The following is a 21,947-nucleotide window of genomic DNA, read 5'->3' as shown; positions in this document are numbered from 1 at the left end:
CACATTTACTTTTTTATTGGAAACTGGGATGTTGATATACTTTTTAAACCTGCACTTTTAAGAAAAGCAATGGAGCCACTTATGATAAAACCAAGAGAACTGGCAACATCAGAAAATATGGCCGAGACTTACTGCAAATCTTGTGATGATTTTTTAATTATTATTTCTTTTTCAGGAAATTTTAGAGGCTTGTTCGAATTTAGCTTTCAAAATGACATTTTTGTGGGTGAGATCTTTTATTGGACTATCTGCATGGTTGGGATAGACTTAGAAGGCTTTCAAATGCAAAACATTTTTCAGGTCTCTAAGGAATTTAGCTAATGTTTTCTTAAAGGTCCCGTTTAGATGGGAGGGGGGCAGCACACGGCGAGCTGGACAAATATTGATCAGTGTTAGTGCTGGATCAAGTTTGGAGCAGTCACACATTCAGGCCAGCAGGGACCTGGTGGAATATGAAAGGTTAGAATCCCCCATCCCATCCTGGCTCCCCCCCACCATTACTTGTGACTGCCTACACCAGGGGTGGGCAATTATTTTGGGTGGAGGGCCGCTTACTGAGTTTTGGCAAGCCACTGAAGGCGACATGACAAGCAGTCAGGGGCAGATAAATATTAATTTTCTAAATTTTTTAGGGGCTCTGCAGGCTGGATAGAATGGCCTGGCGGGCCACATCTGGCCCCTGGACCTCATTTTGCCCACCCCTGGCCTACACTGTCTGTCTCGGGGGAGGAGGCAGGCCAAGGTTAACCTGCCTTGCCTAGCCCCTGCTATTGCCATTGTCACACTGCTTCTTCTCTCTGGGCTAGCCTGGCTCAGAGAGTGGCGGTGGTAGTGGCCAGGCAGTCCGGTTAACCCTTCCCTGACTGCTCCCCTGGGACAGACAGCACTGGCGGCCACAGGTAAGTAAGGGGGGGTGCGCAGTGAGCAGGGATCTGGGTTGCTTGTGAGGGCATGGGAGGGCAGTGGGCCCAATCTGGTCCACCAGGGAAGGTGGGTGGGGTGTTTAGGCTAAGACGTAGCCTACAGTGACCACACCTTAGTGGAACAGGGATCAGAGATAAGCTGGCTCTGAAGTGGTATAACTTGGTGCTGCTTAATGAGTGCTTAAAACCAGGTTCACATATTATGAGCTTGAGGAACCACCCAAAATTACTGTGTAAGAATGCCCTAACACGCAGTAATCCAAATGCAGCGGACCTGGATACAGTCTGGAGGCAGAACGCATTCAGTGTTTCTCCATTTTCTTGTAAATGGCTTTACCGCAAACTTTCATTGCAGATTATCTGTACCATCCTATGAACATTACAAACTTTTTGTCTCTCTTCTTGTGGATGTAAGACTGAAGTGCTCACACAGATCACACAGCTCTGTATCTTTTCTCCCCCCCCCCCACCAAGACTAATATGAAATTAAATGCAGCTTAAATATACACATGTTGTTTCTACTTTCTCCTAGCTGGTGTTTAGTGGCAACTTGTCCAGTGTTTAGACATTAAAAATTAAAGCATTATATTTGCTTGAAGCACAAACAGAGCTGCTTAGATACCGGCTGTTTTAAGATACTGGTTTATTAAAGTTCAGGAGCAAAAATTCTGTTTCTCTAGTAATAGAAGCCAGGAACCTTTGTTCATACATTAACTGTAAGAGGGGAGGAGACAAATTCCTCCTAGTGATCACGTGCATGAGTCTAACAGGAGCAGGGGACAATACATCAGAGAGGCACAGGAGAGTTCAGTGAAAATCAGACCTTTGCTCCTTGCTAAGCAAAATGGAATTTCTTTTTACACTGCTTGTGTTGGTACTGGCAGTGTTCGTTGCTTCTTTTATATTGCTGGTTTTGGGGATAATTCAGTTTGAAATCACCAACACAGAAATCCCCCCTGGAATGGATCAGCCTATAAAACTCCGAATCATTCATGGTCTTTTAGTGGGTTCAGCTGTCCTGGTGAGTTTAACCTGCCTCAACCTTTCTCTCTCTCTCTCTTTTCTTTTCTCTCTCTCTCTCTTTTTAAGGGTTTGAGAAAGGTGGGGAATTAGTTGAATTCATAAATGTTAAACACAATGCAAATGTCTGAAACAGGAACCCTGACAGATCCGTTACCTTAGATGTAAAGGCAGGAACCTTTTTTTATGCTTCTAGCCATTTTGTTTTGTGGTCATAAAGTTTCTGAACAGTATGTTCTGTCAGACTGGCTTTCATCAGGTTGATTCAGCCAGACTGCCTGGATTTTGTGTATAGACAGTGTTGCTGAAATAATGCTAACCCCCTGGCTTTAAAATATTACATGCACAACCCCTTCCAACTGTTGTGAGAGACATTATAATTTAGAGATACTACCTAGCAGGAGACTGAGGGACTTGCGAATTGGGAGATAGTCCTGCAGTTATGGAGAAGCTAGCTAGTTGGTTAGTTGGAGACAAAAGGGTCTGCAGGGGGTGCCTACAGCTCCACAGTTAAAGTTTGTTGTTCACTGAATGGCCATATTTATTGAACACAATGATCACTAAAAGAATCATGGTATTGGCTTAAAAATGACTAGACATAAGAAGAAAATAAAAGGGAGGGGGCACTTTTTTCCAGCTTTCTCTAACCAGGGAGATAACTGCTAGGAATCTCTGAAACTAATAAACTACCAAAAGCCATACGTTAAACAAAAAACATACATACTGGGAGACAGGAGAAAAATCAACACATTTGGCAATACTGCCTCAGGACTGCAGGAGAAGTCTTCATTTGTCTAAGAGCCGGGCACTAGGGTAGGGTTGAATCTAGCTCCACTCTCGCAAAGGTGTCTGGCTTACCAGAGGTGAAAGTGCAACAGCTTTTGATAAAGCTGTGCATGGAGGTGACTCTATAGACACTGCCTATGCTGCAGGTAGGCCCCCACAGCTTCCAGAATGGTCATTTGGCACCTAATATGCCGTTGTCAGTATTATTTTATTGGTATTGTGCTTATGCTGAATACAAGTCCATTATTTTTGCTTCAAGAACACTAGTTATTTTATGTATCAAAAAATACAGCATAGCTAAGCATACTGTATAGCTGTTTTCCATATGCTAAAAAGACTGGAGTCTTCCTGCACTAACCTGTTGGTTCTCTCACTTTAACTAGGGGAAGATTTTGGAGAGGATGGGTCTCTGCAGGCAAATCAGTTTTATCCGGTGCATAAGAAGTGAAAAGAAACCAGGGATGGACCCAAAACTCTTCATTAAAGACCTAGATTTTGAGACAGTGCCTGTGAGGGTTTACCAGCCTAGAGCATCATCTTCTGGCCAAAGAAGAGGCATTATTTTCTTTCATGGTGGTGGCTGGGTATTTGGGGACCTTGGTATGTGTTCAAGATTGCCAACTGTCAGTAAATTTATGTACAGTCAGTTGTAACAAAAAAGCCAGCTAAAAACAACTCTCTATAAAGTCCATAGAAAAAGAAGAAAATGGAGCCATCCATAAAAAGCTAAGCAACCAGGAGCTTTATTGAAGCTCTGTCTCTGAACAAGGCTGAATGCTAGATAGGGAAGAGGAGTGCCACCAGATGTCTGAGTGACAGTGCAGCACCCTTCAGGGAGCATCTTCTCAGGGATCTGTAGCCCATATAGCTCCCCCCATCCCCAGGCGTGTGCTGTTGCATTCCAGTACCTGCCTGTAACATTGCTGGTCAGTAGAGGAATAGGGCATCAACTCTGGGATCCAACTAGGAGAGGACACCAGAATCACCAACTAATATTTATGTACTGGGGTTGGGGAGGGAGAGGGGAAAAGGGAGGAGGGGGGAAGGGAACAAATGGGACACAGGGTGGCTAGGGAGCCTAGCCAAGGGGCTGCTGCCACCAGAGTGGATCTCATGCTGCTATAGCAGTGGCAGCAGTAGCCTGGGAAAGTAAACCTTCCCTTCGCTCACATTTCCCCTGCCAACCAGTCCACAGTGGTGGCAACACCTGCCACCACCACCCCATTCCGGCCCCTGCTACAGTCCCCTCCCTTTCCCAAGCAGTCAATGAGCTTGCCATGCCTCTGCTGCATGATCACAGGTCAACAGACAGTAGTCTTTATTTGGGAGTCTGTGCTAGAACAGGGGGTGGGGCCAGTGGGGGATAAGCCTTCGGGAGCAACATGGTCCGGGGTGCAATCCAGGGCATCAGGTGTGGGGGTGAAAATGGGACCTCTGTGGTGGGGGGCGGCACAGTGTAAAATCATTCGTGAAGTCAAGCAGGTTGCCAGACCAAGAGGAAAAATTACTGGTAATCTGCAATTACCCAATTCGCAAAGTTTACTGACAACCAAAATTATTTACTATGGTTGGTGTTAACTACCGAAATTTGAAGCCATCCCTTAGCCAAGGCCTGGCAGAATGGTTAAATTTACATTATGTAAAATGTATGTCAGTAAAAACATTGCCTGTCAGTAAAAAGTTTGTAGATTATCAATAAAAGATGGCTTTAGTTGACAACCTTACATGTGCTTAATAGAAAAATTGAGATGGATATTTCTAAAAAGATGTCTCCATGCTTTTACCTCAACATCAGAAGCAGATATTGGCTTTCACCTGAGATTTGGGAGATGCTCTGATGTTTAACTTTTCTGGTTAGCTACACTGAATTCTGTAGCAGATGTTTTTTGTAGGAGAGCACTTGGCAAACTTTACTTGCTGTATCAAGCATCAGGACAGCCTAGAAGAACTAATAGGACATGAAAGCAGGCAGAATTTAAGAGGGAATGGGGGAAGGAGAGAATTTCCTCTTTCTTTGACTGTAAATTTGGGGAAAATAGGTCATGGAATTGGAAATCCTTTAAGACACTAGCAAAGCATCAACAAAAAACATTTTTCTTTCAGATTCCTATGAAATGGTGTGCCGTTACATTGCCAGAGAAAGTGAATCAGTGGTTGCTTCAGTTGAGTAAGTGAACCCCACCAGGTGCTATTATGTGGAGGTTGTTCACTATGTATGAGATGGGCACTTTGAAGGGATGCACTGGTTTTGGAGACCCTCTTTCTCAGACATTATTTCTACATTCTGGGAACTCAGAAAGACTCAGGCTGACTTAATTTTACAGTTTTTTACTCTACTCTTGTGCTGAGATGGTCATAATGGGCCCAAGGTAAGCTCTTGCATCAGAACACAGCAAGGACATCTGTTGGAACTTAAAAATAAAAAAAAATAAAAAGGGGGGGTGGGAAGCAAATGTAATAAAGATAATTTTACTGCAACATGAATTTCTTTGTCTTCCCCCAATAATAATTATAAACTTGTTAGATACTGAATTAACTCCTCCTCTTAATCAATTCTTGGCTAGACAAACTGCCCTTGAGATTTTGGCTTGAATAAGAAATCTTTCATCTTGTATCCTATATCGTGAAATAACTTTCAGGCATCAATTTATGTTGGCTCCATACTTTTATAGTCTCTACATAATCACATAGTAAGATACTGCCCCTGTCCAAAAACCAGGCAATCTAAGTGGACAAGACAAAAAACCCCACAAATATTCAAAGAAGTAAAAATAATATATGAACAAGTATTATCATTCCCATTGGACAGATGTGTCACTGAAGCACACAATGATTAAATGAGTTAGACAAGAACCCAGAGACAGTCTGGGGCTAAGGTAGGAAAGGAACAGAAAAAACAAAACCAACAGAAAACCAAAAAATCCCCATGAGGGCTGAATATGGAGATAACTGTAAGAAATAGAGCTGATTATAAAGTCCCTCAATTTTAAAATAACTCTTTCTTTGATATACTAGGTATCGTTTAGCACCTGAGCACAAGTATCCTGCACAGTTTGATGACTGTCTCACAGCTGCCATACACTTTATGAGGAATTCAGAAGACTATGGAGTGGATCCCACACGTATTATCATAGCTGGGGACAGTGCTGGAGGTCAACTTGCTGCTCTTGTCAGCCAAGCACTCATGAGTAGGCCAGGCCTTCCTAAACTTCGTGCTCAGGTCTTGATCTATCCATTTGTCCAGGGATTGGACTTCAATTTGCCATCATACCTACAAAACTGTAAGGTGCCACTTTTGTTCCGAGAACGTGTTCCTTTCTTTGCTTTGCTGTGCCTAAATGGGGACGTATCGGTTTTGGAAGATGTCTTGGAGGGCACCCATATTCCCGTGGACATAAAACTGAAGTACAGGAAATGGCTGAGTCTTGACAACATCCCTGAAGAATTCAAGGTCACAGGCTATAAGCCACAGTTGTTCACTGAATGCAAAAAAGAAGTTTATGAGCAAGTTAAGGCAATATGTGAGCCAACTTTTTCCCCACTTTTAGCGGAAGATGCCATTTTCTGCCAGCTCCCTGAATCTTTCATCCTGACCTGCGAGTATGATGTGCTTAGGGATGATGGGCTGTTATATAAGAAGCGACTGGAGGATTGTGGTGTTCAAGTGACCTGGTACCATGTTGAGGATGGATTCCATGGGATCATTTCCATGTTTGATAAGGGCATACTTTCATTTCCAGCTGGAAAAAAGGCACTGGACAAGATTATAAATTTTATAAGAGGCTTATGACAACATTGTAAACATTCTAAAAGGCTTCTAAATCTTGTCATTTTCTTTGTTCCCATGGTGTTTGTTCTTCAATTTAGCGATGTTTTATCACTCAGCCTCTTGTGGGCTCAATTCAAGTTTAGTTGAATTCCACTACTACTGGGAAACTAAAATCTTCCCTTGCAGTGAATCATGCTAAATGATTTACTTTGGCTTTCTTCTATTGTATTTTCCCTATGAGAGTCCATATAAAACAAATTTACAGAATCTATAAGAAAATTAAAAATTTTAGTGATCATACTGTACAACTTAATGGCAGGAGAAGTATATCCCTCCAGCTCTATATGAAGGACAATATTCCCTACAAAATACAGTTGGGCCTTGATTTACATGCTATTTTTTGCATGGTTTCAGTTATTCACGGTCCATTAATTGTGACCTTGTATTTTTATACATCATATGGATTCTCTTTTACATGGTGCAGCGCAGCCACCAAGATGCACAGATGTGTCTAGAATCAACTGGTCATTTTCTGCCCCCCCTCCCACTCCACCATGCTGCTCTCAGTTTAGCTTGTGTATTGTGTTGTGGTGGAAGGGGAGGGGGGCAGATCAACGCCCTCCGTGGTATGAGAGGGACTGGGGCAGGGGCTGCGGGCACGGGACAGAGCCACACCTTGTCTGCAAGGTGTGGGGAGGGGTTGGCTCCCACTGCTTCACACACCTTGGGAGGGCATGGGGGTGGGGGGGCGTGTGCCCCCTGAATCTGAAGGGGGCAGGGCAGGCTGCAGCTGTGGGCTTGAGTTGGGTCTGTGTGGGGATCTTCTTGGCAGGGGCTGAGCTAGGCTGGACTCGGGTGGGTGGTGGCAGTGCTAGAAGGGGACTACAGTGGGGCTACAGCGAAATCTGGGGTGGCTGCAGACCCCCCTGTAGGCCCCTTCTAGCCGCCCTGAGCCCAGCCCCAGCTCCAGCCCACAGCTGCAGCCCGCCTAACGTAGATTTGGGGGCACACGCCCCCCCATGCCCTCCCGGGGTGCATGCAGCAGATGGAGCCTTTCCCCCTGCATCCCCCAGATGAGCTGCGGCTCCATCCCATGCCCGGCCTGCCCCAACTGAGCAGTGTCTGCCCCTGCCCCACTCCTCCCTCACCATGGGAGGCGTTGATCTGCACCCCCATGCCCGTTCCCTCCCCCCTCCCCTTCCACCACACCAGACGTACCAGCTGCACACAGCTCTTCACACTGCCAGGCTGTGCTCCTCGCTGCCTGTGTGCTGCACTGCGGCTGCACGCAGCACGGGCATTTATCGGCCAAATTATCAGCCACATCTGGAACCTAAACCCTTATTTCCCATAGATTCTTGGTATCTTTTTACACAATTTCTATTTGCACGGTGTTTTTTCAAGAACATAACCACCGTGTAAATCAAGGCCTGACTGTACTTGGGGTTTTTTATTCTATTTTCAACAGAAGCATACTTAATTTCTAGAGAGAACTTATTGGCTGTATCTCTCCTAAATTCTATAGCCATTTATTAAAGCTAATGCCATTTTCTTGTCCATGTATTACCTCTTTAATTATGCTCTTCCTTTACAATTTACAGGACTGTTGAGCGCACTTGAGAAAATGTAGTGTTGTTCAGTGAGTGAAAAATGTTCAGTTTACTTCCATGGAAAAGGACCCTCTGTATCTTAGTAATAGAGAGAGGTAATCAGCTACTGTTAGTCTCAAATCAGACAGGCTGGCACTTTATGGACTGGTTTAGAGAGCCATAAGCTTTCATGGGTGACAACTTGGTTTATTAGCAATAGATTATGCCGTTGCCTGGAGAGTGTTTATGCACACTGCCAATCCCCACGGAAACGGAAACAATGGTGATTCTGAAGCATCTGAATTAATGAGTTGCACACAGTCACTATCTCACCTTACATGCAGGCAGGTGGAAGTCTGAGCCCCTTTCTGCCTGAACTCTTTTGCCTGAAATACTGACGACCGTTCACGTTGCATAAGAACAAGGGTGGAGGAGCCATTCACTCTTACGTTATAGGAGGGAAAGTGGAGCTTGCGAGACAAAGAAATATGTTTGCATCTCAAGGAGACGTAGAGGACCTGTTTCATCCCATGGGGAAAATGGAACAAAAATACTCCAGTAAAGTTCTCATTGGAAACTGGTTTGAAGACAGGCAAAGGGTAAGATGGGGAAAGGAGGAATAAGGAAAGAGGCGAAATAGCAGTAGAGGGGAAGAGGGAAAATAGGAATAGAGAAAGTTGGAATGGATGCTCTGGAGATGATAAACCACCAAACATTGGGGAAGTTGGGACTGTGACCCATCTTAAAACAGGAACAAAGGAGGAATGGCAGAAATCAGTTTACCAGCCTGCATCCATTCACCCTGGTCAGGGGCTGGCAGTCTTCCCACTGAAGCAATGCCCGAGTATGAAGGCACAGTGTGGCTGACAGACATCATACAGATTTTGGCTGTGTATTTTCCCATGGTGTTTTTCCCAGGACTAGGTGTGTTAACTTCCAGTGTTTCAGCCCCATTTCTATTAGGTAATTCCTTTCTGTCTGCCCGAGATTTCTTGGTGACCACAGATGCACAGGAAGCATTTATCCCTGTATCTTGTACTGTTAATAAGCTATTGTCTTTCCTTCTCAATGGTTTTTAAGTGGTTGTTGAAGTGACCCCCATACCAACAGACATTATATCACTTCCATCTAAAAATCTCTCATGCATACTGGGTTCCTTGGGTGAAAGAAGTGTCATGATAATACTTCATTATTTTTCATTTCTATTATGCTGTATCATACTTCTGTGTTTCGCTGTGAGATTCACGCGCCTTGCCAACTTTCCATTCTTTTAACATTTGCTCTCTGTCTTTGTGAACACCTTTTTGGAAACCCCCCCCAAAACAAAACACAACAAAAACAGCTTGTTTCATAATGGTATGTTGCGAACAGTTCTCCTGGAAGGGTGCAATTCCCCTAGTTTTCAAAAAGAAAATAAATACAGTTAAGGTTTACTGGGTAAGATGGTTTGATAACTGGAGCTTTGTTAAAATGGTAACACCCCAAGTCGGAGGTCTTTTTAAACAACCTCTTTTCTTCCTCTCCACACTCAAATTGCATGTCTAACGTAGTTTGCATTTGTGCGTTGGGTTTTTTTTTAATCTTCAAGAATGAAAAAAATTGTAACTTGTAAGTGCAACGCATTGCATAGAGGACAATACCCTAGAATATATGCTTCTCCGGGCAAGGCTCTGCTCTTTCCTATTTCTATACGGTCTTACCTCCGTGGGTTCCCATGCGGAAAAAAATAATGTTCCCCCACCTCTAACCTCCAATCATCTCAGAGTGATACTGCATTGGCAATTTAACACACAGAAGGCAGGGTAGATTTGCAACTTCTAGACTAACTAAATCAGAAATACATCTAGCATAAGCTTTTGTGAGCTCAAGCTTACTCCATCAGATGCTGTGAAAGGATGTGTGTCGAGCAGTGCATAAAATGGAGAGAGTGATCTGAATACAGAAGGCAGGAAGGGAGGGAAGAAGGGCAGTGCTGGGAGAAGTGAACATGCATTACGAGAGAGAGAGGCCTGGTTACCTCTCCCGCTTCATAAACTAATACCTGAAACACCCCATCTATTTAGCAAAGCTACCAGAGGACCTGTGAAGATTGTGGTTGTTGTGAATATTGGGTTTATGTCGGGTAAACACCAGCACTTCCAGGAGCCCGGTAGCCTCCTATACCATATTGGTCATAAGGATAACTGAGCAAAATATTTTCGGAATATTTTTTTTTTGACCAGACACATCTATTCCTTTCAACAGAAGTGATTCATGAATTTATGATAATTGTGAGACTTAAGATTAGGCTGGATAAATCTTAGAAAGTGTATTGGTAGGGAGTAACCCTGAACTGGTGGGAGATGAGCAAAGTACCAAAAAGAGTGAAATCAGCTGCTCTTCTCCCTCTCCCTCCAATAACTAATCCCTGGATTACAAAAAAACCTATGACAACAAGCCACTGCAGGGCCTGTATTTTGAAGCCCATCATGCATTTACACACAAAGGATTTCACAAAGATAGGTTTCATAGACATAGACATTTCATAGATTTCATAGACATTAGGGCTGGAAGGGACCTCGGGAGATCATCGAGTCCAGCTAATTGATTTTAATACCCGAGACAGAGGGTTAAGGAAGGCTTCAACAAACAGCAAGTATTTCCCCAAGTGACTCTAGAGCCACATCCATTGGCTTTGTGGTTATTTTATTGACAGCGGTTCTGTAGACATCAGATTCATTTCTGCTTTGGTGGACAAGCACAAATGAGTTCAATGCCCAGTTTCTGCGCTGTGAAAATCTCCCACAAGAGGCAATCCTTTTGGTGATGGCTGCTGGTCTCTTGGCTCAGCTATTCTGAGTGTGAATAACCCAGATGCAGTGCATACCTCTTTTTCTAGCCGACGCAAGAATTTACAAAACCCAGCAACAGCACCTACAGGACAGACTTTGTTCACTTCCCATTCTCCGCTCCAGACCAAACAGTGAAGAGAAGTGTGATGAAGAAACTCGAAGTAAGTGAAAGCAGTCTCAGATTGAAGGATGGGTGGGTCGGTGCAGAAAAGAGGAATGAATTAAGAGTAACAAGGTTTAAAATTCTGCCCTACCTCCTCAAATATGTACCTGCCCAGGGGGAGGGAGAGAGAGACAGAGGCAAGGGGACCCCCAAACCACCCTGGGTGCTTTGGGCAGGACGATGGCTTGCAGAGAAGGGATAGCACATGCTCTGCAGTGCCTGCTGCCGACAGTACCCCAAGTGACAGAAAGGAGCATCGTCTCTAGTGGGAGAAGGGGCTGGGGGTGGTGAGAGGAGTGCCATGCCATCAGGCCCTAAGGCAGAGTGCCGATAGGGGTCCTGCCCTCCTACAGCAGAGATGTGCCAGTGAAAAAATGTTCTCTGTTTCATCATTGTACCACACAGGAAAGGCCTGTGCCATTAATGGGATCTAGATTCAGCAAAATGTTAGCTACCATCCAACCATAACCCCCTTATAAAGTCCCTTCCGCAATATCCCCCATCCCAGCCTTCTTAATTGTGGCCTCCAGAACGGGATGAGAGAGGGTGAGTGTGTTTACATATGTAGGTACATGCTGAGACATGTCAAGACATGAGTAACACAAAAGCTTTTCAGCTGCAAAAGCCTGAGTCTGTGTTCAAGGTAGGTAAATACGCATGACCGCCAGATGTGAGCACTTGACTCGGTTGGGAATGTTCCTGATTGCAAGTGCAAATGCTGGGTTTTATTGGGCCCAGGTACCCAGGCACTCCTGACTTTATCACCTGTGGCATAATCTGACCCCCCAAATCTCCTCCACCTTTTGGAGGTCCTGTGCACATACTAGCCACCTGGCCTTGTTCATATCTCATTACAGGGCCTGCCCAAGAAGTTTCTCTTTACCTGTGATGAAGGACCGAACAACCAGAATCTGGTTTCAGAATATGATGATCATTACAACAGACACGGCAATCCTGTGCTGCCTGCCTTCCGCAGATGGAGTCGACACAAAAATACCTGGCTGCCCGAGAAATCAGATTTCCCGACTCTCGGTAGTTTTCTGCATTATCTGTTCAGAGACAGATTCAGCTTGGGTTAATGGTCAGTGCCTAAGACCTGAAACAAGAGGAGCCTCTCTTACATGCAATTCTGCACAGGCTTCACTGGATGTAAAGCTCTTACCCACTTCATGGCTTTCTTTCCCATTTGTAAAAGGGGAATAACCATAATCATGACAAGTAACACTTCACAGTTACCAAGGGAGGCTTGTAAAAACCTTTCCTTACATAGGCAATAGGACAACTGCCACTGAAGGCACTGGCTGACATGGGGTATAACTGGCAGGGGGAGAACTTAGCCTCTTCATATTTTTCTTTAAATTTTAAATTTGCCGTAGGCCATTCAGTTCCTACTGCATAGGAACCATGCAATCGATGTCCCATCCAGTGCCTAGAGCAGGGAATTCCCAAGACTGGTGTTTCTTCTAGTCCAGGTTTGCATAGAGTTGATTAGGCACCTGTTTGATGCCCTTGCAAACTTAGGACAATTTTTTTTTCAAAAACTTTCGATCCTAAATCTCATTTGCCAAAGACATGTGAAAACTTAGAAGGCTACGTCTCACCTCATGATGCAGTCACTTTGGCTCCTAAGTCACATAGGTGCTTTTGAAAGTTTCACCGACAGTCCCATAAGCTGTTGTAGTTGCCTCTCATCACTGTGAACAACGGAGTTCAGCAATACATGTCCAATGTGCTACATTCCCCGCGGCCCGGAGACGCTGTGCGTTTGAGTGAGACCAGAACTCTACATAGGGGTGCCGCGCTCCCTCGTTTTTCAACAGGTAGCAGGGGGCTCTACTTTTATCAACTATTTTGAAGGCAGGGGTCTTTGAATGTTGTACTTTATTGACATGATGCTCCAAATGACCTTTATAGTCACTGTGCAACGAAGACCCCAGTGATCAAAAGGTTCCTTCTATTATCTTTGACATTAATGTACTTTCTCTTCTAGAACCACCCACCAACTATGGCCTTTCTGGGCTGCTGTGGAAAAAATGGACCCAAGAAGAAGACGGACCAATGAACAGTGTCTATACCGTTTCCTATGAAAAACCACCTGTTTCTGCTTATCCCATTCACCAAGTCAGGCATCGGGCCTCAACCCAAAAATTATCTTCCAGCAATGGGCAGTGTGTTTCCCCATAACCTCAGCCTGGAATATGATGGGGCAGCTGGCTGGAGTTGCTACAATAATTGATGCTTCAGTGTAGGCTGCTTATAGTGATATAATTGCAACTGAAATACAGCAGGTTGCTGAAACACCTAAAATATTTTGTACCATGTAACAGAAATGAGAATGACAGCACTCCATGTGTATCCTCTAAGAGTGGGGCATGGAGTGGAGGCTGCCTGGATGGTATTGCTACCGAGAGCTTGTTGGAAATCTTCCATACTTGAGGACAGGTAGTAGCCTGGTGGTTCAGGGACTCACTGAGAATGTAAAAAGACGAGGCTGAAGGCTTTGATTCATGCCAGGAACCTGAACTTCAGTCACATACATCCCTGGTTCAGGCATCAGCTTTACCTTCTGCTTACAAAAAACTCAGCATTTCCCACTATCTCAGCACACCGTACACCGATGGTAAAATCTGAAACAGGATGCTTTCACATTAGAGTGAAGATAGACCCCATAAATGCAGTATGGATAAAATCTGGAGTGAGGGTGCCAAACTCAAGTGAGCTAGGGGTCAGATGCATACTGTGGAGCTAAATTTGAATGAACTAATGGGCCAAATCCACACCACATGGCTTCTCAGAGGCCAGGCAATCTATCTCTGGATCTGGCCTGCAAGGCTCTACACTGCAGATGCCAGAGCTGCTGCATTACTGCAGCTAGCACAGAGGGTGCAATAATACCACTGCTTGCTGCCTTTCCACGGTTTTGCACACCAAATGGTCATCCAAACCTGGAAATGTGGCAGCAAGTAAGTGTGAAATCCCTCTCCCTCCTGAGTGCTGGTTGTCTCAGCAAGCAGCTATGTTGGCCAGATCTGGAGAGGGGTAGTCCAGACCAAGGCCAGGTACAGACACTACACTTTTACCAGTATAAGTGATCGGAAACTGATCTTTACCCATCACAGAACAGAAGTTCAGCATACGTAGACTGGTTTAAAAATGGCAGAACCTGGTCTAGGATTGCCTAGGGTGAAGGTGTGCTCTGTTCACTACCGATCTAAACTACGCCACTTAGAGAAAACTGTGCAATTTAGGTCGATTCTACCTCAAGCTTTTTGAATACCTGTAACTTGCTCAAGAGACATTTATGGGCCAGATGCCCCATGTCTGTGGGCTGGATCTATGGGCCCATATGCATCAAGAGCATCTTTGGGCTTCTCACATGTTTTTGTTGCAGGCAACTGTCTGTAAAGCAAGTTTCAGGATCTTTGCTCGCCTCCATAGCGGGCTGAGAGGCTTAGCACTTGGAGGTCACTGGCATGGGAGTTACATAATACCCCCCAAATATTCAAAAGAAATGAATCAACAGGGTGTCAGTCAGGCTGGAAAGAAGCCCAGATGCTTAGCAGAGAAAGTATCAGTTTATACTTGAGCCCAACTCATGTTTACCAGGATGTCTTCAAAACAAGGGCAGAGTTTAATGGTTTTTATGTAGCATTATAACCTTTCAGGATGAATGGGATTTAACTCCAGTTATCCCTGTGTATATTATATTTTGGGCAGCCAGTTACATTAGGTAGTAAGCCTAATTTGGGGTGGGGGCAGAAAGAGATTTCCTGCCCTATTTGCCTTTGTGAAACTTTTTGTGTAAGTGCTTGCCAGTACAAGAAAGACTAGAACAATCATATTCTGTAAGAAGCAGGACAGGACTCTGCCGTAGGCTCTGCTGCGGAGTAGGATTTACGCTAGTGGAGTAAAGGCTACAACGATGTGGTCATCGGTCTTCTTTCAAATTCTGTATTCAGGTCCCACAAACAAAAGACCTCTCCAAGAGTAACAGGAAAGCTGAATATTAGTTGATTATTTAAACAGGGTAGAAGAGAGAAACACTATCTTGATTTTCCTGAATGGATTTGCAAAGCTTATATAACTGGCGCGTGCAGATTTGTCCTGTTGGCTTGTTTAAAACAAGGTTACACTGTTTTCTTTTTAAAGAAGGAACAAAATCAAAGCATGCAGCTCAGTTTTTATATGCAGCTTACAAAAGAAAACTTACGGTATCAACAGAAAGATTAAGCAAGAGAAAATCTTATCTCGATTTCTTCCACAGCTAAAGATTTAAGTAGACGGTAGTCACAAGTTACATGGAAGTTTCAATGTCAGTTAGGTCATAAGAAAGACAAATTATAAAGCACCAGTTATAAACCTGTATATACAAGTTATAAAAATCCAACCAATGTATCTTGGCGAGGTTTTACAATGGTAGGTTTTACAGGTTTGACATCTCATTTTAAACAATAGGTCCATTTTCTATTATTGTTCACTTGAAAGTAGAGGTCACAGATTTTGAAATAAATAATTCGTTATAATAATGCCAAGTTGTTTCAGTGTTACTGAGTAATGTTTTCCTATTGAATATTTGCTCTTTACTTGTAGATAAGCCCTGCTGCAAAACTCTTCTTAAGATTCAGAACACCTCAAATTTCAAAGGTATTTAAACCAATGGTGTTCGTTCGACCATTACAGAAAAGGGGATTAGCAACAAAGTTAAGACCACGGTCTGGGTTTTGATTCCAAATTCTCTCTAAATTTACAGGTTGATCAAACCTGACATTTAAGGTCTAAATTCCTGGATGGAAAGCACTTATTCTATTATCTTTTGAAGGGCCTAAGGAAGCCGGTCAAAAGTCTATGCAGCTCCACCTTCCTCTTTCTTGTAGGAGGCTGAGCAGTTTGCAAAGAAGCAGAGTTCAAGTACAGTATTAGAGCCAGTACAAACCAAGCGTGGCTCTGGATTGGGTCTGGATTTGATGATCTCCAAAATGTGGAAGGGTTTAAACGCAGGGCTTGCTTTAGCGTCATTATTTAAGCTTCCACCAGGAAAGTGTGTTCAGTGTACAAACACGCTGCCACAGGCTCCGGCCCAACTGTTGGAGATGCTGCTGTACAGCTCGGACATCTTACTCTAGGAAGATGTGTACATCTAACTTGGCTTGTGTCTGTCCTCCAACTTCCCTTTCACATTGGTTCCTACATCTTTCTTTTGAGAAGCTGAGGACAAGGAATTTGTTTTTGCCTTGAAATTTATCCAGCACCTCTCAGGCTTTCTACTGACGTGCCAATAGAGAAGGAAGTCCAGGTACAAGGTGAACCCAGATTTCTCCCATTGCAATAGGCAAACAAACTTAGGATCATAGGAAAGTAAGGCTGGCAGGGACTTCCTGCTCAAGGCAGGATCATCCTGGACTAAAGCATCCCAGCCAAGGATGTGTCCAACTTGCTCTTGAAACTTCCCAAGGATCGAGAATCCACAACATCTCTCGGTAGCCTGTTCTAATGCTTGATCGCTCACATAGTCAGAAAGTTTCTCCTAATTTCCAGCCTAAACTTCCTCCACTCCAGTATAAATTTCCCAGGCCTTTAAACATTCTTGTTGCTCTCCACTCTTGTTGCTTTCCAATCTATCCACATCCCTCCTGAAGTGCAGGGACCAAAACTGGACACAGTACCCCAGGGGAGAACTCACCAGTTCTGAATGGGACAGAAGAATCACTTCCCTTGGCTTGCAAGTGATGTTCCCGTTGAACCCCAGTATGATGTTGGCTTTTTTGTAACAGGAGCACACTGTTGGCTCCTATTCCTTTTATAGTCTACTGTAACCCCCAGCTCCTTCTCTGCAGTCCTGCAGCCTAGCCACTCATTCCCCAGTCTGTATTTGTACATCCCATTATTTCACCCCAAGAACGGTGCTTTGCACTTGTCTTTGTTGAATGTGTAGGTGTCTGTGGCTTTACTTCATGCATGTTACATGAGAGACAACCTGCAAAATGAGCTTCGTGGCCAGGCTTTATATTACCGGACAAGGAAAACCCAGAAGAAATCATAGGCGTGACCTTTCTGCTGCTGTATAGGGCACCTTGCTGCTGTTTTCAATTGTTCGCGAGCATGTGAATGAACTGCTGACAGGCTGCTGGTGCAAGTCCTAGCTCTGGAATTGATTTAAATGCAAACTTTGCTTATCTATGCACACCTGACTCCAAGGGGAGATTTTAACCCACAAGGAGGTTCATGTTGGGTACAAACTGCTCCCTGAGGCCCACCAATGCATTTGCAGTTAGTTGAATGCTAGAATAAATGTTAAAATAATGCCAGGCAAATACTCATTTTACATCCACCTATTAGAGCTGCCAATCAGTTCTTTTCCCAGCCTGCCTTAGAATAGGATCCACTATCTGAAGGATCTCATTTATTTCTATTGGGGTTTTTTGCCATTGCTATCATAAACAGCCCAACAGTGAAGTTTATTATGCAGTAATATACTTTTAATGCAGTGGTGGTAACTAAAAATGACTTTGCCCACTCCTGTTTTAAATCTTCCCTGCTTGAGAGTAGCAATACTGGATCTGCTCTCAGACATGTGCTTCTTTTAAGTGTTTGAATTCAATCTTTGCACAGCTGAGGCCTTAAAACTTGAGCGGTGCATAGATCAGGACGGTGCCTCTGCACAGGCATGAATTTTATACTTCATAATTAGAGCTTTGTTTCTTCCAAGTTAAATATGATTGATGTCAGAAATCAAATTTGAGCCAAATCATGCTCCTTTGGGAGCAAAGATCCATGTGTATCGCAGAACAGTGACATCTTGTGGTATAGTGACTATTTCCAACCCAGGCAAGCATACCAGGCTGATCAAATAAAATGTATAAAAGAGAAACAGGTACAATACAGGTCTGTTCTAGGAATCAACTAGCAGTGCTAACTTCTCTTTTGGAAGAGGATTGAAGAATCAATTAAGTTTAACACGTCCTACTTCACTTCCGAATCCTAGAGTCAGACTTCCACAATCTATATAAATGCAAACCGCATGCAAGTAAGAGTCTAAAAACAGTTGCTGGCATACACCTAGCACGACTTTTCACCATTACATCCTTTGAAAATCTACTTTATGAGGAATCCAAAAAGGACCTTTCAGAGAGATGAGACTTGGCAGTTCTGGCAGTCCTGTACCTACAAGAAAAGTCTGACATATAACTGCAGATTTCTATTACAAGGAGTTTATAACCCAGTCAACAGCAAAACTGAGTTTGTGCATTTGAAATGCCGGTTAGGCACACATGCAAGGATAACCTTCATTACACCCTGCTTGCTTGGAAAGCTAGACCTCAATCTTTTATAAATATTAAAGATAAATGAAACATTCATGATTATCTGCAGCATGTCTAAAACCAAAGCTCACACATGGGGAGAAATGCCCAGGTTGGTGCACTGGGAATTATGAAGACACAAGTACATCTCTGTGAAGCTGGCTTGAAGAATTCATTCCAGTCCTGACTGCTGAAAAGAAATTCCTTAATATCTGAGTTGCTCCTTGGGTATGCTTTTACTTGCATGTCTTTTAAACCCATGAAGGAACCAAAGTAAGGTCCCGTTAGACAGAATGCAAAATGTGTCCTCACATATTGGGCTACATTGTGCAGTCCTGGCTGGGCTCCTTGCAGCATAAGCATGAACAGATAAAATTCCTTATCCTTTTAAAATTAAATGACTAAACCACAGAACTCAGAAGATTTGGGAGTACCGCGCTAGATGTGTATGGGCAGGAGAGACAAATCAATGTTAGCAGTAAGGAGTTGCCCAGGCTTGAATAGTGCTTCCTGCACATAATCAAGGGTCTGATCTGCTTGTCTGTGAGATAATTTCAACAGAAGCTAGAGTTGTGTAAGAAGTATACGGTAAAGTCCATATCCTGGTGGTTTATTGTCTTGGGTCAAATATACAAGCATAGTGAATTATACCTTATTTGCAGGGGTATCTAAGTAAAAATACACACCAAAAACTCCCAGGTCCTTCACCATAGGATTTGAACTGCGCAGGAAAAAGAGGCTTGTATAACATAATTTGTGGAGGGAGAAAGGAGTGAGAAATGAAATGTCCACAGAGAGAGAGACGGACTTGAAATGGAAACCGAAAGTCAAATATCTCTAAACACTGGGGATCTGAAATGTGGCTCCAATTTTGTAGTTTGAACCTACCACTATTAAAATGAACTGTCGGTATTAAACTAACCTCACTCTGGTGCTGTGAGGCTTAATGTATTAACATCTGAAGAGCACCCTGAGACACCTGAATAGCAATCACTATAAAAGAGGATTAATTAATGGCAAACCATGAATATCTTGGTAGAACATCTTCAGTAAAACTTCATTTTGTTGAAACATGCCGTATTGGCAACCTGGGATCATTTGCCATCAACGTGCCGATTTAATGAATCTGTCCTCAGGATGATTATTTTCAAAAAAAAGTTGAATTGCTCATGAGTAGAAGAAGTGAAAGAAACCCACACTTGAAATTTCCAAGTGTAAAATGTGTCAGGTATCCAAGTTGTAGCCATATTGCTCTAGAGGAAAAAGCAATCGGGACACGTAGTAGAGATGCTCTACTACGAGTCCTGATTGCAAGTGTATGTAACCCGGGCGGCACTCCAAGAGGTCCCCCCTCTCCAAGTGAAGGGATCAAAGCAGGTGCACAAGCGCTGTGGGAGGTGTAGGGACTCTCCTCCCCCTGTAGAGCAGAGCCAGACCACCAATGGGGACTTAACCATGTACCTTTTAATACTGGGAACAGAACAGGCATAAATCAGAGGGTATAGTGGCCACTACAATGCCGCAAGGGGGCAGGCTTCAAAAAAGGTTAGACACTTACAATCACTGACAAAATACAGGGTTAACAGACTATAAAACACAAACAGCAGAACAAACAATACAGGTTGGTGAAATATAAAAAAGGCACAAAATGCAAAATGTCAAATGACAAGGGAATATAAGGCCTTGGTACTTGGACGGGGAGAAAGCACAATGGCCCCTTTCCACTGCAAGAAGATTTACTTCTTGTTATCTCTCTCACCCCAGTTGGGACTTGAACCTAGCTCTCCCATGTGGGAGGCAGAACTGCTGCTACACAGCCACCACTGGTGGGACTGCGCCAGTCCGCTAGCAGTCTTGACCTTCCCAGAGCCCCGGCCTCATGTCAAGCTGCCTGGCCTCTGACTGGAGGAGCTGGGAAGCCCTCGGCTCGCTGCTCAGGTCCTTCCCAGAGCCGGGGGAGCCTCTCCCACCGGCCGCACGCCGTGCTGCAGGGTGCCACTGCTGCCTGCAGGCCCTGCTCTTTCAGGCTCCTCAGGGGCACTGCTCCTGCCCTGCTGGCTCAGCTCTTGCCAGCTCTGTGAAGCTCCTTCCTTCTTGTCCCTCACTGGTCTCCCCCCTCCAGGTGACCCAAGGGGCCAATCGGGACACCCGGGGGGGGGGGCGGGGGTGAGTCTCTGGGCCTGATTGGTGTGGAAAGGGAATCCCAAGTCCTCCAATCATCTTTTGCCCTTTCAAAACCCCTGGGCTAGGTCACTGCCAGCTAGCCCGTCACATGTAAAATGGACATTTTGCCACAAAAGCAGTCAGGAAACCTTGGTTGTGTGAAGTCAGGCTCACCCATGAACCCCTGCAACACAACAGACACTTGCTGAGTGTCAGAATTGATAAGTGTGCTCACAGCACAGACGTCTCTTGCTGCAAAGGAGCCTGGTGTAAAACCGGGTGAGCCGTGCAAAGAAGATGCTGGCTTCTTTGGACTGAGGCTCTCAGGCAGTGATGCTGGCATGGCAGGTGCTGCCATAGCCGGGGCAGAAGGCCCAGGAGGGCCAAGGAAGGAAAAAATGGCAGTGTTGCAGAGAAAAGCTCAAAGACAGAAACAGGCAAGTGCTGGAGCTGCTGCAGGCCAGGAAGCCTCCTTGTGAAAGCTGTAAATGCTCTGTGGAAGGGGCTGAAAAGGCCTGTCCAAAAGCAACCTTGCTCTTATAACAGTGCCATTTGTCTGGGCAGTGACACCTCCTCAGAGGGACACAACACCGGCCGGATCCTGCCCTCAGAACATGCACACGCAGCGCACGCTGTGTGCACCTCTCCAAGTGCACGTGCCGGCTAAGCCGCCTTTGACATGAGTAGCCCTGAAACAGCAGGACATGTTTTGGGGCCTCAGTGCATGTATCCCCATTGTTTTCAATAAGACTGCATAAGTGTATGGCTGCTTACTAGCCAGGATAAAGATTGCACAGTGTAGCCCGATATTATGTGAGGACGCATTTTGCATTCTGTCTAATGGGTCCTTACTTTGGTTCCTTCATGGGTTTTTCCTTTGGTGTAAAAGACACGCAAGTAAAAGCATGTCAAAGGAGCAACTCAGATAGTAAGGGATTTCTGCAGAACAGCATTTTACATTCCCATACGCAGCACACCGGGAAAGCCCGAGTATATCTGGTTGGGCCAACATATGAGATGAGAACCCACCCCAGATACTGGAGCTGCTCCTTTTGTTCCTATGGCACTGAATGCTTCAGGTACTGAAGATACTGGGACCCAAGCAGAAGGACTGTTATATGTAGATATAGATAATATACTAAAAGACAATATACTTAGATATATACTAAAAGACTGGGGCATTCACCATGCAGGGGAGCTGCTGCCTATCATTTCTGCTTATTCTTTTTGGACCAAGTCTTATTTTTTATATGAGCACAAACAGCGCAAAGCCAGTCCCTGGCTCATCTAGGATTGGCTGACAGTGTTTTAAAAATATACATTTGGGCAAGCCTGGCCAGTCTGAAATAAGAAACGTGGACTGGCTGCAAAAATATGTACCTATCCACTGTAAATATGTAATTTA

General features: G+C 44.4%; 2 protein-coding genes across 2 annotated transcripts; both read left to right on the top strand.

Annotated features, from left to right (window-relative positions):
* Positions 1-1,696: 1,696 nt before the first annotated feature.
* Positions 1,697-6,570, top strand: LOC149854515 (arylacetamide deacetylase-like 4). Its single transcript, XM_090024192.1, has 4 exons — positions 1,697-1,944; positions 3,113-3,329; positions 4,833-4,896; positions 5,745-6,570. Exons 1-4 carry the CDS (start codon positions 1,768-1,770, stop codon positions 6,517-6,519), a joined length of 1,233 nt encoding a protein of 410 aa, XP_089880318.1. The 5' UTR covers positions 1,697-1,767; the 3' UTR covers positions 6,520-6,570.
* A 152-nt stretch (positions 6,571-6,722) lies between these two features.
* On the top strand, positions 6,723-15,570 carry CFAP107 (cilia and flagella associated protein 107). Its single transcript, XM_090024194.1, has 3 exons — positions 6,723-11,079; positions 11,939-12,113; positions 13,072-15,570. Exons 1-3 carry the CDS (start codon positions 11,065-11,067, stop codon positions 13,263-13,265), a joined length of 384 nt encoding a protein of 127 aa, XP_089880320.1. The 5' UTR covers positions 6,723-11,064; the 3' UTR covers positions 13,266-15,570.
* Positions 15,571-21,947: the final 6,377 nt, after the last annotated feature.

The sequence above is a fragment of the Crocodylus siamensis genome, chromosome 12 (assembly GCF_052110815.1).
Source record: "Crocodylus siamensis isolate JL-2025a chromosome 12, ASM5211081v1, whole genome shotgun sequence".
Taxonomy (NCBI): Eukaryota; Metazoa; Chordata; order Crocodylia; family Crocodylidae; genus Crocodylus; species Crocodylus siamensis.
This window is presented reverse-complemented; position numbering and strand designations above follow the sequence as displayed.